Raw genomic sequence first — 17,898 nt, forward strand, 5'->3', positions numbered from 1 at the left:
GCGGTGGGACACCTGCGTCCAGCATTGCCAATTGCAAAATCAGACAATTTTTTGTTATACGTGTTCCCATTTGTAAATAAAAAATCCATGCATAAATACCGAGTGCCCATACTCAGTTCATACATTGTACATTGTAAAAATAAGAATAGGCGTAGACAGTAGAGAATAAATTGTATATAGCTCCCTGTTGTGTCAACAACCACCATTTGCATGTAAATAGTACCATTGGCAACCTCCAGTTTTCCTTGGTGAATGCTCCTAGAATGCAGTTCAGTCTAGACGAAGAGAACCAAGTCAACAAACACAACTTTGTCTCAACAGCTCCCAACTCAATGTGTGTGTGTGTGTGTGTGTGTGTGTGTGTGTGTGTGTGTGTGTGTGTGTGTGTGCGTGCGCTTGTGACTGTGCGTGTGACTATGTGAGCGTGTATGTGTGTGTGTACGTGTGCGTGTGTGAGCGTATGTGTGCGTGTATCCGTGCGTGTCTATGTGTATGCGTGCGTGTGTATGCGTGCGTGTGTATGCGTGCGTGCGTGCGTGTGTGTGTGTGTGTGTGTGTGTGTGTGTGTGTGTGTGTGTATGTATGCGTGTGTGTCTGTGCGTGTCACTGTGCGTGCGCGCGTTTGTGTGTGTGCGTGTGTGTTTGCATGTGTGTGCGCGCGCGCGCGTGTGTGTGTGTGTGTGTGTGTGTGTGTGTGTGTGTGTGTGTGTGTGTGTGTATGTATGCGTGTGTCTGTATGTGTCTGTGGCTGTCACTGTGCGCGCGCGCGTTTGTGTGTGTGTGCGTGTGTTTGCATGTGTGTGCGTGTGTGTGTGTGTGTGCGTGTGCAACTGTATGTGTGGGTGTGTATGTGTGCGTGTGTATGTGTGTGTATGCGCGTGAATGCGTGTGTGCGCGCGCGTGTCTGTGTGCATATGTGTGTGTGTGTGTGTGTGTGTGTGTGTGTGTGTGTGTGTGTGTGTGTGCATGTATGCCTCTGCGCGTGTGTACGTGTGTTTGTGTGTGTGTCTGTGTGTGTATATGTGTGTGTGTCTGTGTGCGTATATCTGTGTGTCTGTGTGTGTATATCTGTGTGTCTGTGTGTGTATATCTGTGTGTCTGTGTGTGTATATATCTGTGTGTCTGTGTGTGAATATCTGTGCGTCTGCGTGTGTGCGTGTGTCTGCGTGTGTGCGTGTGTGTGTGTGTGTGTGTGTGTGCGTGCGTGTGTGTGTGTGTGTATACATACATACACGCACCAGCTCGCACACAATGACGACCACATTTGGGTCTTCCCGAAATTCCAAAATCCAGAGTTCGAGAGTACTTACGGCAAGTTCGGGCTTGTGTGGCTCAACAATCTTGACGGGTTTGCGCTGCCTGGCCAGAAGAGCCTGAGAGTCTCCGAGCCACGCCACCACCAGCCGCCTCTCCCTCACCAGAGCCACCACGGCGGTCGTGCCTCCCTTCAGGCGCTGAAATAAACGAAGAGGACAACGTTAGACACACAGACACGTCTTCAAACAAAAACAAGAGAAAGTACAGTAATACGTCTTCAAAATGGTACCTTTCATCTTCCACAAATAGCATCTCATAAATTGGTCGATGCTTTCAAGTCGTGAAGGGAAAGGGAAGCGGGAAGGTATCTACTCCTCCCACCCCCAAGCAACTCCCCCCTCCCACTCCGTTCAGGCACTGAATCAGTAGAAAGTATCGACAATTCGATTCAAATATTCGAAATGGCTTCCTTTGGCACTTGTCGACATCAACAAATAACATCTCATAAATTCAGTCGATGGTCTCAATTCATGAGGGGGAAAGGGGGCGTGGGTGAGTAATTTAAGCCTCCCTATAAAAAGCCTCACCCCTTTCCCCCCACTCCCCTTCCCCTCCCCCAGTGCCACCGTCCGTTTAGGCACCGGAAAGGGAGGAAGGTGGTTGGAAGGTCTGCTGCTGCTTGCAATACATCTTCAAAATGGCATCGTTTGGCACTCTTCCAAGTGAACAACCTCATGCATATGGACGCGACTTGGGTCACCCTTCAAGCTCCTCCTCCTCCTCCTCGTCTTTATTCCCTTCCTCGTCTCTTCCTTCCCTTCTTCCTCTCCTTTCCCTTCCTCACTTCCCTCCGTCCCTTCCCCTCTTTCCTTCCTTTCACTTGACGCATCTCACTTCTCCCCAGCCTTTCCCCCCGAAACTTCCTTTCCCTCCCACTCCTGCCCCATCCGCCGCCTCCCAAAGGAAGAGTACCCCTCCCCCCACCCTCTCGACTCCTCTCACCCGCACTCCACTTCCTCCCAATTCATCCGGCAATCAAGAAGCGTGCGTGCACGCACGCAAGCACACACACACACAGACACACATTGATTACAAAGCCCCCACCCCCACCTACCCATCCCGTTCACCCTGTACAGGAGAATGGGGGGGGGGATGAGTTGAGAGGACTGACGGTGGGGGGTGGGGACAGCCATGCAGACGCCCTCCCCTCTCCCCACCGGAGGGGGGTTCCCACCCTTTATGATTAAGGTCCCTCCCTTTGTGGTTCCATGCCCCCTCCTCCCCACGTCATCAAGGTCCTGTCTGCCTCAACCGGGGGGTGGGGGGAGGTGGAACCGGGTGCAATTTTCCTCCCTGCAGGGGAAGGAGGACCAGAGGAAGGAAGAAAGACGAGATGAAGAGAGAGGGCGAGGATGACGAGGAGAGGAGAGGAGAGGAGAGGGAGAGGAGAAGGCGAGGAGGTGGAGAAGGCGAGGAGGTGGAGAAGAGACAAGTAGAGGTGGAGGAGAGGTGAAGTAGTAGATGTGGAGATGAGACGTGGAGGAGAGAAGTGGAGGAGAGGAGTAGAGGGAGCGAGTAGAGGAAGAGAAGGATGAGAGGAGACGAGGAAAGGTGGAGGAGCGATTATCATGTTCATTCTAACGACAGACTATTTTATTGGGCGGGTGGAGGAGAGGAGTAGAGGGAGAGGAGTAGAGGAAGAAAAGGACGGGAGGAGACGAAGAAAGGTGGAGGAGCGATTATCATGTTCATTCTAACGACAGACTATTTCACTGGGCGGATGAGGATGAGTGTTGTTGCCGCAGCGAGCCGACTCACCACCAAGACAGAGTCGGCACTGGAAAGCACAATACCTCCATGGAGGGAGTCACCCCCCCCACCCCTCTCTCACCCGTTGTTGAGTCACGTGACATCCCGTCTTCCAACTCTCCAATGAGTCACGCCCCTCTTCCTCCTCCTCCTCCTCCTCCCCACCCCGGACCGAGTCACGGATTCCAAGTATTCTTTGGCGCCTGGCGACCGCACCGCCCCCCGGCTGGCAGGCAGGCAGGCCGGGCCGCGTCACCCTGTCGCCAGGGAATTTAATTCACGGGAAGAAAACATCTCTCGATTAAGGCGTAAATGGACAAGTAGAATAAGGAAACAAAGAGAAAATAATATTATAATAGAATTAAAACAAGTCATGAAATAACATTAATCAGCCAGGTGGCACTTTTTTTTCTGTACTTAATTTCATCCAGCCGAGGAACGCTGCATCTTTGACAACCCCCACTATAGCTTCCTTTTCAACATCCTCCTCTTTAGGCCACAAGCGCTGGTGAAATAACATAACATAAGAATAAAGGAGACTGCAAGTGACCATAAGTCCTACACTAGGCAGCTCCGTATCCATCACCACCTGTCATCCCCATCCATAAAGTTGTCTAATAGTTTTTTTTAAAACAACTGATAGTTTCAGCGCTTACTACATGGTCGGCGATAAGAAATGCAACAATAATAAAAAAAAATAATTACATCAATAACGACAATATTAGTAATAATAATAGATGATAAATGACAGATCTTCCTGAAAACAGACACCTCCAACCTTCAACGAGGATTAAAACCTAACCTCTTATCCACATCGCATCCAACACTCGTGTGTGTGTGTCTGTGTGTATATCTGTGTGTGTGTGTGTGTCTCTGCGTGTGTCTCTGCGTGTGTCTGCGTGTGTCTCTCTCTGCGTGTGTCTCTGCGTGTGTCTGTGCGTGTGTCTCTGCGTGTGTCTCTGCGTGTCTCTGCGTGTCTCTGCGTGTGTCTCTGCGTGTGTGTGTGTGTGTGTGTGTGTGTGTGTGTGTGTGTGTGTGTGTGTGTGTGTGTGTGTGTGTGTGTGTGTGTGTGTGTGTGTGTGTGTGTGTGTGTGTGTGTGTGTGTGTGTGTGTGTGTGTGTGTGTGTGTGTGTGTGTGTGTGTGTGTGTGTGTGTGTGTGTTGGATTGATTATGTTCCAGACAAGAGACTCCAGTTACAGGGATTTTTTTTCGAGATTAAGCAAACGTTACTAAGTCTTCGTTACATAAGTGTAAATGTGATTAAGACCTAAGCTGCTGTGGGGAGAGAGGGAGAGAGGGGGAGAGGGAGAGGGGGGAGGGAAACTACTGCGCTCAATAGAAGATCCCGGTGGAGAGAGGGAGGGAGAGAGGGAGGGAGAGAGGGAGAGTGGGAGCGAATGAGGGAGAGAGGGAGAGTGGGAGCGAATGAGGGAGGTAGGGGAAGGAGGTAGGGGAAGGAGGTAGGGGAAGGAGGTAGGGGAAGGAGGTAGGGGAAGGAGGGAGGGGAAGGAGGGAGGGGAAGGAATGAAGGAGGGAGGGGAAGGAATGAAGGAGGGAGGGGGAGGAATGAAGGAGGGAGGGGGAGGAATGAAGGAGGTAAGGGAAGGAATGAGGGAGGGAAGAAAGGATGGAAAGGAAGGAGTGAAGGATGGAAAGGAAGGAGTGAAGGATGGAAAGGAAGGAGTGAAGGATGGAAAGGAAGGAGTGAAGGAGGGAAGGAAGGAGTGAAGGAGGGAAGGAAGGAGTAAAGGAGGGAAGGAAGGAGCGAGGGAGGGGAGGGGGAGGAATGAGGGAGTGAATGAAGGAGGGAAGGAAGTAGTGAGAGAGGGGAGGGGGAGGAATGAGGGAGGTAAGGGAAGGAGGGAAGGACAGAGGGAGGGAAGGAAGTAGTGAGGGAGAGGAGGCAAAAGTGAGGGAGAGGAGGAAAAAATGAGGGAAGGAAGGAGTGGGGGAAGGGAGGAGTGGGTGAAGGAAGGAAGGACAGAGGGAGGGAAGGAAGAAGTGAGGGAGGGAAGGAAGAAGAGGGAGGGAAGGAAGAAGTGAGGGAGGGAAGGAAGAAGAGGGAGGGAAGGAAGAAGTGAGGGAGGGAAGGAGTGGGGGAGGGAGGGAGGGAAAGGATAAGAATGAGGAAGAGGAGGGTGAAGGGGGGAAGGGAAGAAGTGAAGGGAGGGAAGGAAACGAGTGAGTATGGAATGGAGGAAATGAGAAGGGAGGAAGGGAGGAAGGGAGGAAGGGAGGAAGGGAGGGAAGGGAAGTTTCTGCTTATGTCGAATTTACTTACTACTCCTTTCTCTTTCTCTTTCTCCTTCTCCTCCTCCTCCTCCTCCACCTCCTCCTCAATCCGGCTCAGCTCGGCTAAGAAGGTCCTTAGCAGGACCCTTGGTCAGCCGTTGCCGCCATGCAATTTTATTGACTGCCCACAAGGAAGGAAGGAAGTCCTCGACAGTCTGTGGGTTAAGGTCGAGCCTGGGAACGGCGCCACGCTCCTCCCCCTCCTCCTCCTCCTCTGGCTCCGGAACAAGATGAGCGGAAAGCCCGTGATGCCAGCTCTCCCATCCCCCCCACCTCTCTCTCTCTCTCTCTAGTTTTTGAGGAATGGGGGGAACAGAATGGAATGGGGGATGGAAGAACGAAGGAGTGGATAATTAATTGAAAGATCGAAATATGGTACGTCTGGACGAGGAAAATTGGGAAGGAACAAGGAATAAAGGAAATAAAGAACGAGAACAAGAAAGAGGAAGAAAAATACATTAAATAGGAAAACGTGTGTGTGTGTGTGTGTGTGTGTGTGTGTGTGTGTGTGTGTGTGTGTGTGTGTGTGTGTGTGTGTGTGTGTGTGTGTGTGTGTGTGTGTGCGTGTGTGTGTGTGTGTGTGCGTGCTCATCCAGGCCTGAGCACAGCTCAGCTAATTGCCGGTGTTCCGCATAGGAGTGGAACTGGTGGGCAAATGCTCGTTGCTATTAAGCACGGCAGAGGACAGGTGCTCAACCCCCCTCCCCCTCTCCCTCCCCCCGGATGTTCCCAACGACTTAATAATTAGGGTGAGGGTGGGAGGGGGGAGTAGGATGGCTTGACGAGATGATGGGAGAGGGGAGTGGGGAGGTGAGAAGAAAGGAGAAAAAGGGAGGGGAAGAGAGGGGGTGGAGAAAAGAGAGGGAGAGGGGGAAGGGAGAAGGGGAGGACAGGGAAAGGAGGGGGAAAAGGGAGATGAGGGAAAGGAGGGGAGGGAAATGGAAGGGAGGGGAGAGAAAGGGAAGGGAGGGCAGGGAAAGGAAGGGAAGGGAGGGGAAGGAGGGGAGGGAAACGGAAGGGAGGGGAGAGAAAGGGAAGGGAGGGCAGGGAAAGGAAGGGAAGGGAGGGGAAGGAGGGGAGGGGAAGGAGGGGAGGGGAAGGAGGGGAGGGGAAGGAGGGGAGGGGAAGGAGGGGAGTGAAAGGGAGGGGTGGGTATGGAAGGGGAGAAAAAGGGAGGGGGCGCGAGCGAGGGGTAAGGGAAGGGAAAGGAAGGGGAGACGAGTTCAGGGGACGCAAGGGACAGGAGGTAAGTAAGGGGTGGAGGGGAGAAGTAAAGGGAAGGGAAAAGGAAAGAGAAGGGCGCTGAAGGAAAGGAAGCGGTCGGGCCAAGGAAGTGTCGGGGGGGGGTTCAGAAGAAGAAGAAGGAGGGAGGACGGGGGAAGGGCGAGGGCCAAGAGGAAGACAGTCATCGGCTGCAGTTTACCAGCGCTTCTATCCACATGAACCATCTCCAGCCGCAAGAGCAGGGAAAGCGGGGATAAGGAGAAGGAAACACTGGGATGGAGAAGTGGGCGGGGTTGCTGTGCTGGGAAAGGGATCACGCGATGGTGAGTGTGTTAAAGGGTGGAAAATGGGAGATGACACATGAAGGGGGTGGGGTGCGGTGGGGTGGGGTGCGGTGGGCAAAGGTTGATGACCAGGGGTAAGAGAGGGACGGGGGGAGGAAGGGGTGGTGGCCATACAAGAAAGTATATATTAAATCGACAAATTACTGAAGCGTTCCTCCCACCCCCACCCCCCACTTCCTCGTCCTCTCTTCACCGTACCCGTCTCCCTACTACTCCTCCTCTTTCTCACCGTGGAGACACCAAACGAGAAATCCAGAAATTTTCCTTCATACTCCTCCTCCTCCTCCAATTTTTATTAGATTTCTGATATCGTTTCTAAGCTTCACGCCTGTCTGTGTTTGCATAGGTCCTCGGGGGAAGTGCCAAGGCCAAGGTGCCACACTCAACTGGGGAGTCCAAGCGATCCCTTCAGGAGTGCCATCCGCCACAACTACATCACCCGAATGATACACAGATTCATATAGACACACATTCATAGATAGATAGAGGAGAGAGAGAGAGAGAGAGAGAGAGAGAGAGAGAGAGAGAGAGAGAGAGAGGGAGAGTGTGTGTGTGTGTGTGTGTATGTGTGTGTGTATGCGTGTGCGTGTGTGTGTATGCGTGTGTATGTATGTATGTGTGTGTGTGTGTGTGTGTGTGTGTGTGTGTGTGTGTGTGTGTGTGTGTGTGTGTGTGTGTGTGTGTGTGTGTGTGTGTGTGTGTGTGTGTGTGTATATGCATGTATGTGTATGTATGTGTGTGTGTGTGTGTGTGTGTGTGTGTGTGTGTGTGTGTGTGTGTGTGTGTGTGTGTGTGTGTGTGTGTGCGCGCGCAAGCGCGTGCTTATCCCAGAGGATACTGACGGGGATGGCCTCAAGTCACGTGCTACTACTGCGGCGGCGGCGGTGGCGTCGCATTCCTTGGCGGCGGCAAGGGCCTCCGGCGGACGGTCTGCGCCTTCCTGTCCAGCGGCGACCGGGAGGCCCCGAGGTCGAGCCATTTAAGAACGGTTTTTCCTACTTAAGATTCCTCCCAAAGCCTTCTAGCAACACGAGACCACCCTACCTCCTCTGCCTCAACTGAATAAAATCGCCTAACGTCACGGGGATCAACTAGTTTGACGTTTGAACCAGAATAACTTCTACCAAGTGCGTCGTCGTAATGAATAAGGTTAACAGGCCTCACATTACCGTCCAAATGTCCGACCAACACGCTAGGTTACGACTCTGGTGTCACGAAGTGTATGTCATATACAAATATACATAGACTATGAAAGACCTTCGACTCAAATTGCATTAATACTAGACTATGAAAACAAGTAGCAAATGAACACATTTTAAATGTTCTACAGCACATTAATATATGTATCGCTGTAGCTACATGCGGCTATGAAAACAAGAAAAAAATCGAAAACAAAATCAATTTGAGAGAGGGGAGTAAAGCAAAGCGATCTAATTTCACCAAAGGCATTTCCAGTTTGCCTGGAAAGGATTTTCAGAGATGAACCGTGAAAGGAAATCTTTGCACATTACTGGGGAATATTTTAATCACCTCGAATTTTCAACAAGGAAAGTCTCGAAAGTAGGTTTGAAGGTGAATAAGAGTAAAACCAGTGTTTCTTGAAAGGTTCAGTATGAGCAATTATAATCGATAGAGATGCTAAAACTAACTAAAATGGCGAATTTTTAAATTAAAAGGCGTATCACAATCGACTGGAAAAATGTTTGGTAAATTCCAGCTATGATCTACAGATCCGAGACTTGGAAACTAAGGACTGCACAGGGGCGAATGAAGAGATCAATGCTGGGAGAGAGCAAGTTGGCTAAGAGAGGAGACTGGAATGAAACGTATTGTGGAGGCGGTAAACGGGCGGAAGTGGAACTGCGCAAGCAAGTTCCAGAAAAAACGGGATGAAGGGAGATGGAGCGTGTTACTGACGAGACAAAGCGAGATGGGACGCGTGCAAGAGGAAAACCAGATAGATGCTGGAGAGAAATGATGAAGTTTGCAGCAGTGAGTGGCATGGAAGAGTGGTATAGTTTTGTGAAGATATAGAGTATGTATATATGTATATATATATATATATATATATATATATATATATATACACACACACAATTTGGGCAATAATTCCTATACAGTGTCCTAGTAATCTGGGCATGACCAAACAATTTTATTCAACCGAGAAAGCTCATTCTGTATAGGGTTCTTGGTCGACTGGGTCTCGTTCAACCCAGGGGCCATCACCCACCAACACTAAAATAATCAGATCTTATTAAGTCACCGTGTTGAAGGGGTTCAATGTTCAAGATTTTCAATTCGGCGACGCCGGAGACATATTCCGTTTTACCAAAGACGGAGGCTTTTATTCAGCCGAGGTAGGGTCGAGTACGAGGGGTCTCGGCACGAACAGACCCCGTTCAGACAGCGGGATTCGAACCTTACCGTGAATAGATTAACCTGACGCAAATGAACCCGTTTATCGCATCGCCGTATTGAAAGGGTTCTGTTGTTCATTCTGATGACCTTTACAGTGTCTATTTTGGTCAAGTATCGATTAATCCCTCCACTTTGGTCAAGTTTCCGCTGTATTCAAAAACGTCTCGACATTAACTTAGCTATAAATCTCCGACTAGAATTTACTTCTAAATAGATTAAAAATATATAAAAAGATAAAAAATGAAAATAATAATAATAATAATAGGTTAAGAACTTAAACAGCCATGCAGGGACCAACATGTCTGTTGTTATTAGACTGTCCATGAAACTAGAGTTAGGAGCAAAAGTCTTCCTACACAGTTTTTCGTGATGTAAAATTCAAATTCTTTGTCTGACAACTTTTTTTTTTCTATTCAGTAAAAAATACCTAACTGGTAGCTAAATACTGCATATGAAAATATATCACGTACTCTAAAAAAAATACACTGACGTTGCAAGAACTGCAGCGTGGCTCAAAACTTTTGTTCGTGACTATACGTTACATATTTTTCTATGGCTAAGGCTTCGAACTTTTTGTGGTGGTGGCAGGGGAGGAAGAGAGAGAGAGAGAAGAAGAGAGAGAGAGAGAGGAAGAGAGAGAGAGAGAGAGAGAGAGAGAGAGAGAGAGAGAGAGAGAGAGGGGGGGAGAGGGAAGAGAGAGAGGAGAGGGAAGAGAGAGAGGAGAGGGAAGAGAGAGAGGAGAGGGAAGTGAGAGAGGAGAGAGAGGAGAGAGAGGAGAGGAAGAGAGAGAAGGAAGAGAGGGGAGAGAGGAGAGGGAAGAGAGAGAGGAGAGGGAAGTGAGAGAGAGAGAGAAGAGAGAGAAGGAAGAGAGAGAAGGAAGAGAGAGAGAGGGGGAAGAGAGAGAGAGAGAGAGAGAGAGAGAGAGAGAGAGAGAGAGAGAGAGAGAGAGAGAGAGAGTGAGAGAGAGAGAGAGAGAGAGAGAGAGAGAGAGAGAGAGAGAGAGAGAGAGAGAGAGAGAGAGAGAGAGAGAGGGAGGGAGAGAGAGAGACCGACCCCATCCAGCACTCTTCCCTGACCTCAAACTTAGTCTGGCCGTACCGCGGCATTAATCAGCAGAAAAAAAAGGGGCAAACAAGGTGCACAGTGCACACCCCCGTCCCTCCGTCCGCCTCCACCTCCACCTCGTGCGGAGGTGCGTTTCCACAACCACCTCCTTGGAGGCGCCTCTCAACGTTCCCTCCTCTCCTCCTCTCTTCTCTCTCTAATTTTCCCTTTCCCGTTCTCTTCTTTCATCCCTCCTCCACTATCTCTCTTCCCCCCATTGTCTTCTTCTTTCTCTGCTCTACTCTCTCTCTCTCTCCCCGTTTTCTCTCTTCTGCTCCTCCCCCTCTACCCTCTCTTCTTTTCCCCTCACTCTCTCCACCCTCCCAGCTCTTCCCTTCCTATCCTCTCCTCTCCTGCCCACTCCTAACCTCTTCTCTCTCTCCTCTTCCAGCCTCTACTCTCCCTCCCCCTCCAGCCTCTCCTCTCCACCCCAACCTCTCTCCTCTCTCCCTTCCCAGCCTCTCTCCTCTCTCCCTTCCTAGCCGCTCCTCTCCTCTCTCCCTTCCCAGCCTCTTTCCTCTTTTCCCTCTCCTCTTCCAGCCTCTCCTCTCTCACCCCCTCAAACCTCTCCTCTCCACCCCTAACCTCTATCCCTTCCTAGCCGCTCCTCTCTTCTCTCCCCTCCCAGCCTCTCTCCTCTCCTCTCTCCCTTCCCAGCCTCTCCTCTCTCCCCTCCCAGCCTCTCCTCTCCTCTCTCCCCTCCCTTTCCTTATTCACTCCTCTTCACATTACTTCGTTGAAGCTCTTCTTTGTTATGGCTGATGACGAAAACATTTCCTTCAGCCGTGAGTCGGCCTTCCTAGCAATGGAGGAAGCCCTAGGACACGCCCTACAGGCCTAACGACTTCATTCACGGAAACGGCAGCAGCATTCAAAGTGAAGGGAATCCTCAGTCGGAGTGAAGGGGGGCAATACAGTCAGAGAGAAGGGACCGACACTTCCTACTACCATCATCTCGCTGCACCTGGCAAGACAAAAATTTATTCTTTTTTCGCCAACAAACACACACGCACATGGAGGAAGAAAGAGGGAAAAAGAAAAAAGGAGGGGGAGGGGGGGAAAGAGGGGGCGTCACCACCATTTCCGAGTCGTAAATCCAAGTGCGGAAAAAAACAAACACCGCACTGCGAGACGCTAATAGCATGTCGCTATGTGAAATACAGCTTATTACACTTTAATGTGGTTGCGATTGTGTGCGTACGTGCATGTGTGTGTGTGTGTGTGTGTGTGTGTGTGTGTGTGTGTGTGTGTGTGTGTGTGTGTGTGTGTGTGTGTGCGCGTGCATGAGGAAAGAATGAGCGAGCGATAGAAGAAATCCTCCTGTTGCATCCAACCCACTCAACCAACCATCTACCCACACCCACAAACTTCACTCCAGAGCCTATACGAAAACATTCTTCCTCAACGAACAAGAGTGTCTACGGGTGCCACTTCTGAATCAGCCCACCAGTGCCACACTGGATGCTACCTTGTCCATCTCCTAGGCGAGGGCACAAAGGTCTCAACAGTACAGTGTTCCTTCTTAGCCAGGGCCAAAGGCACCACAGGAGTGCCTGAGTGGCACCAAGTCTCCTGGGACCGTCCCTGGGCCCCTAGGACCACAGGGAGCGCCTTAGCAGGACCTGGGTCCCGAAGGAGTCTTCGTAAGGTCCTAGATCCTGTGGAGGAGCTTCTACAGTCCTAGGTCCTCTGCGAGGATTTGTCGAGGGAACTGAACGATAATTCGTGGAATTTGGTCAGAGTTCTTCTTGCATATGATCCACATCGCATCTTTCTACAGGATAGGTCAGGTGCCCTTGGGAAACGGCTCTCCCTCGATCTCCCGCCTTTGTTAGTTTGTCTTCATGAACTATGAAGGTCCTCCTCATTCCTCCAGTAGAAAGTATCGATGTCTTTTGTATTCTGTCTGACGCCGGGCGATTTAATGTAGGTAAATAAAACAGATAATAAAATTAATCAATAATCAACATAGATAAACATATAAATGTTCAAATAAAATAAATAAATGCATCAATAATGCTGTGTGAGGACCTAAAATGAGATGGGGGAAAGGGTGGTGGTGAGGAGTGGAATGGGTGGAGGGAAGTGGAATGGGGGGGCGGGAGTGGGTATATATGCCTTTTGACTTTGGCTACCTCCCTTGTAAGGGAGGGTAGAGAAGGGGTTAAAGAGAGGTGCCCTTAGTATATAGATCAATAATCAAATACATGAAGAAAAATATATATATATAATCAAACAAATAAATAAATCAATAGGGTCAAATCGAGCTCTATCAACTCCTTCGCGAGAGTCTTCATGTATATTTAATTAATCTGACTATAGGCAATTCACTCAAAGAATCTCAGTCGATCATGCCTTTTCGGTTGGCAGCCCTGCTCACCCTTCCCCCGCTGAGCTGGCTGAAACCTCTAATTTCCTTAAAATATAATATTTCTTCACTTAGCTCAGTGACTATACGAATTACACGAATTTCATGTACATCTCGGGATGAAGCAGTCCTTGTTCACCTATTTCAAAGCTTTCCAACTGGATAGTGCAAAGAAAGTAATTATAGCGAGTATAAGATAAGGAATATAATTTTAATATTTATGAATCACAATGGCAAAAGCCGACAAGCCTGTGAGAATAAACACCTTGTGAGATCGACTTTATTAGTACTACGTTTTCGCTTGTTACAGCTTTTTCAAGTACTTGAAAAAAGTACTTAAGATAAGGAATATAATTTTAATATTTATACAACATTTTACTTATTATCGCTGTGTTCAGTCATTATGAGGCTGGTTGTAAAATTTAACATGTCTTCTGCGATATAAAATAGTCATGAATATGACTGTGCTTTCACATATCCCATAAACTGACACATAAAAGAGAAAATGAAAGGTTTATATGATTATCTTTTGATACTGGACGGATGGCGGGAAGCACAGCGTCTTGCCCCCTCCCTCCCTCCACCCCAATCAATCTTCATGAGTCAAAATTGAACATGACTTTAGTACATACCGCTCATGGTTTTTCGCATCTCGATTAGTTTACGGCTTTCATCATCTCGTATTCATTATCTTCACGAGTCTTTGAATACGGTTGTACCAACGTTTATGGTCGGAAGAGTGACACTTAGATCGGAAATTGAAATATTTGGATAGGAAAAAGTTAGTGAGTTGTACTCAGTCGACGGAGGTCCCAAGTAGATGACCAAGTTGTCGTGGCGACGAAGAGGAACAAGTGCCACCTGCTGGCGAACAGGTTGCTGATCTTGATGATGATGATGACGTTAATATTGAAGATGATGATGATGGTGATAATGATGTTGCGACCACGATGACGATAAATATGGCGATGCGGAGGAAGAGGAATATGACGATGACGAGGATGATGATGACAACGAACAGTAACAGCATCTCCGAAGAAGAAAGCAGAAGCAACAACAACAACAACAACAACAACCGCACGCGACGTGACACGCTGCCGCGGGCGCACATCGGCCCGCCGTCACGTAGTCTGCGGCTGGCACCCTCCCTCGTGGCACCGTCTCCCTTCGCGTCTCGGACGGCCGGACGAGCAAGTGGTCTTTATTGGCACCACAAATATATAACGATGACAGCAGGCGCTCTCTATTATCACACACACAGCCGCGGATCAAACGTTCAAAATACAGCAACGGCAGCAGCTTTTACCGAGGACTTTATGTAATACTCGCGTCACGTGATGGAGGAGGGAGGAGGGAGAAGGGGGTGAGGAGGAATGCAATAAATCTCCAAAGGAGGCGTGGCTCGTATTATGGACAACCTGCCACCGTGATTGTTACTTTCAATTTTTCAATTACTTCTGCGTGTGCTGCAACAAGAACACAACAACTGTAACACCGGTAATATCATTAGTAACTGAAATAATGACCGATGAAAACTGGTAACGCTCCGCATCAACCCAAGAAACCTGAGGTTTCCATCGACTTCTAAATGTTCAGTATCTACTTATTCAATTCTATTTTCTCCATCTCAAAAACAAATAAATAAAAATAAAGATAAATATCAACAAGAAAAGAATAAGAGTAATAAAATAAAAGCGAAACAAAACAGAAGAAAAAATAAGAAGCATTTCAACCATTATTTCGTCTGTCCTTGCAGCTTTTTGAGGATCGTGCACCGTGACTCCCCTCTCGCCCCCAAAGAAGACCAAACGTGAAGAAGAAGAAGAAGAAGAAGAAGAAGAAGAAGAAGAATGAGAAGAAGAAGAAGAAGAAGAAGAAGAAGAAGAAGAAGAAGAAGAAGAAGAAGAAGAAGAAGAAGAAGAAGAAGAAGAAGAAGAAGAAGAAGAAGAAGAAGAAGAAGACGAAGAAGAAGAAGAAGAAGAAGAAGAAGAAGAAGAAGAAGAAGAAGAAGAAGAAGAAGAAGAAGAAGAAGAAGAAGAAGAAGAAGAAGAAGAAGAAGAAGAAGAAGAAGAAGAAGAAGAAGAAGAAGAAGAAGAAGAAGAAGAAGAGAAGAAGAAGAAGAAGAAGAAGAAGAAGAAGAAGAAGAAGAAGAAGAAGAAGAAGAAGAAGAAGAAGAAGAAGAAGAAGAAGAAGAAGAAGAAGAAGAAGAAGAAGAAGAAGAAGAAGACGACGACGACGACGACGACGACGACGACGACGACGACGACGACGACGACGACGACGACGACGACGACGACGACGACCACGAGGTCCTTACGACTATAGAGGAACCTAACTACCAGTCACATTTGCCCTAAGTGCTTGGGTTGCCATGGTAGACAATAAACATCAATTGCCACTGGACTGGACACCTAATTACACTACACAAGCTACAGATTATAAAAGAATAATAAACAAATGTACCGATAATAACTAAACAAAACCAACAAGAACAACAATTATGTTCGTCTCATCACTTACAACAAACTCGTAAAAACAGAGAATCCACACTCATCTCGCATCACATGTTCTCACGGTGTATTTCTCACGGCTCGGCCGTCGGCTAGTCCAGTCCAGCAGGCAAACCACTCAAGCAAGCAAGCAAGCAAGCAAAGCTTTTCCCTCAAGATGGGGGTCACTTTCACACACAGGAGGAAGAAAGAGTGGGGGGGAGGGGGGGACTACTTTTAAATACAACCAGCCACAGAAAACGGAAAGAGGGGAGGGGGAGGGGGAGAGGGAAGGAAGACTACGGACCCCCCTCGACATGATGACGCCTTTATATATTTTGTTCTGGCAAATGTCAAAATATTTTAATCATCTTGGAAAGGAAAGAGGGGTGGGCTGCATCTCCCACAAGTCGACTTATGCCCCCCCCCCCTCGGACCCCCAAAGGTCTCCCACCTGGCGGGAGGGGGGGAGGGGCATTTTCAAAACCGATCATTCAAGCTCGCCGACATTCAGAGAAACTTTGTGAATTTCATTCTGGCTACCAGCATACGATTTCCTTCAGCTGACGGAAACTTATGGCAATAGAAGAACTTCCAAAAACCTTCGAAAATTGTTGTTCTATCAGCGACACAAGATTTCATTCGGCTGTGGAGGAAGACGAGGTCGTGGGGGGGGGGAGGACTGCGTCAAATGAGGGTCGCCTACTACGAGGCAGCGGGAGGCATCCACACACAAAGAAGGTCGTCAAGGATTGGGAAGAAGGAAGAGGAGTGGTGTGGGGGGAGGGGGAGGGGGAAGAGGGTCATGTCGGCACAGGGGGACGCGAGCGGGGGCGGAGGGAAAGGTCATCATTTTGCCCATTATACCCGGATGGGAGAGGGAGGGAAGAGACAGAGAGAGCGAGAGAGAGAAAAAAGCAGGAGAGGGGGAGGAGGGGTCAGAGGGAAAAGGGAGGAGGGGTTAGGGTTAGGTGAGAGGGGGAGGAGGGGGTAGGGGGAGAGGTGAAAGGGAGAATGTGAGGGACAGAGGGAAAAGGTGAGGGGTAGGGGAGAATGTGGGGGATTGGGGGAGAATGTGGGGGATTAGGGGAAAAGGTGAAGGGTAGGGGAGAATGTGAGGGGTGGGGGAAAAGGTGAGGGGTAGGGGAGAATGTGGGGGATTGAGGGGTAGGGGTGAGGATTGGGGGTAGAGGGTGAGGGGTAGGGGGGAGGGGAGAGAGGGTGAGGGGTAGGGGAGAGGAGAGTGAGGGGAAGGGGGAGAATGTGAGGGATAAGGGTAGGGGGTCAGGGGTAGGTGTAAAGGGTTAGGGGTAGGGGGAGAGGATGAGGGGTAGGGGGAGAGGGTGAGGGGTAGGGGGAGAGGGTGAGGGATAGGGGGAGAGGGTGAGGGTGAGGGGGAGAGGGGGAGGGGTAGGGGTAGGGGTAGGGGTAGGGGCAGAGGGTGAGGGGTAGGGGTAAGGGCAGAGGGTGAGGGGTAGGGGCAGAGGGTGAGGGGTAGGGGCAGAGGGTGAGGGGTAGGGGCAGAGGGTGAGGGGTAGGGGCAGAGGGTGAGGGGTAGGGGCAGAGGGTGAGGGGTAGGGGCAGAGGGTGAGGGGTAGGGTCAGAGGGAGAGGGGTAGGGGTAGGGGGAGAGGGGTAGGGGGAGAGGATGAGGGGTAGGGGGAGAGGGGTAGGGGGAGGGTGAGGGGTAGGAGGAGAGGGTGAGGGGTAGGAGGAGAGGGTGAGGGGTAGGGGGAGAGGATGAGGGGTAGGGGGAGAGGGTGAGGGATAGGAGAGAGGGTGAGAGGTAGGTGAGAGGGTGAGGGGTAGGTGAGAGGGTGAGGGATAGGGGAGAGGGTGAGGGGTAAGGGAGAGGGTGAGGGGTAAGGGAGAGGGTGAGGGGTAGGGGAAGAGGGTGAGGGATAGGGGAAGAGGGTGAGGGGTAGGACGAGGGGGGAGGGGAGAGGGTGAGGGGTAGGGGAGAGGGTGAGGGGTAGGGGAGAGGGTGAGGGGTAGGGGGAGAGGGTGAGGATGAGGGGTAGGGGGAGAGGGTGAGGGGTAGGGGAGAGGGTGAGGGGTAGGGGGAGTGGGTGAGGGGTAGGGGGAGTGGGTGAGGGGTAGAGGAAAGGGGAAGAGGCAGGGAGAAAGGAGGAGGGGAGGAAGGAAGGGGAGAGAGGAGGGAAGAAAGAAGGATAGGAAAGGGGGAATGGGAGGTGGAAAGTGGGAGGGGTGAGAGTGGAGGGGGTGAGAGTGGAGGGGGTGAGAGTGGAAGGGGTGAGAGTAGAAGGTGAGAGAGGAAGGGGTGAGAGTGGAAGGGGTGAGAGTGGAAGAGGTGAGAATGAATGAGGTGTGATTGGGAGGTGTGATTGGGAGGGGTGATTGGGTGAGGGAGAGGGGGAGGGGGAGAGTGGGAGGATGAAGAGGGTGAGGGGGGTGAGGGGGAGAGGTAGGTATTGGGGGTAGGAGAGGGCGAGAGGGAGAGGGGAGGAGTAGAGGGGAGATGGGGAAAGGAGAGGGGTGGAGAGAGGGAGGGAGGGAGGAGAGAAGGGAAATGAAAATGGGAATTAGGGGTACAGGAAGAGAAGGAAAGAGAGGAGGAGAGAGGAGAGGTACG

The 17,898-nt window shown here is 50.1% G+C and overlaps 1 protein-coding gene across 2 annotated transcripts in view; it reads right to left on the reverse strand.

The window, feature by feature from the left end:
- The window catches only part of LOC143023514 (uncharacterized), a 551,512-nt gene that overhangs the window by 264,105 nt on the left and 269,509 nt on the right, over positions 1-17,898 (reverse strand). For both annotated transcript variants that reach the window (XM_076182052.1, XM_076182061.1), the window contains one exon: positions 1,311-1,454. In XM_076182052.1, coding sequence (XP_076038167.1) covers positions 1,311-1,454 — 144 coding nt within the window. The remainder of the gene's footprint in view (positions 1-1,310; positions 1,455-17,898) is intronic.

This window comes from Oratosquilla oratoria, chromosome 3 (genome assembly GCF_046742065.1).
Source record: "Oratosquilla oratoria isolate Oo_2021 chromosome 3, ASM4674206v1, whole genome shotgun sequence".
In the NCBI taxonomy this organism is placed as follows: Eukaryota; Metazoa; Arthropoda; class Malacostraca; order Stomatopoda; family Squillidae; genus Oratosquilla; species Oratosquilla oratoria.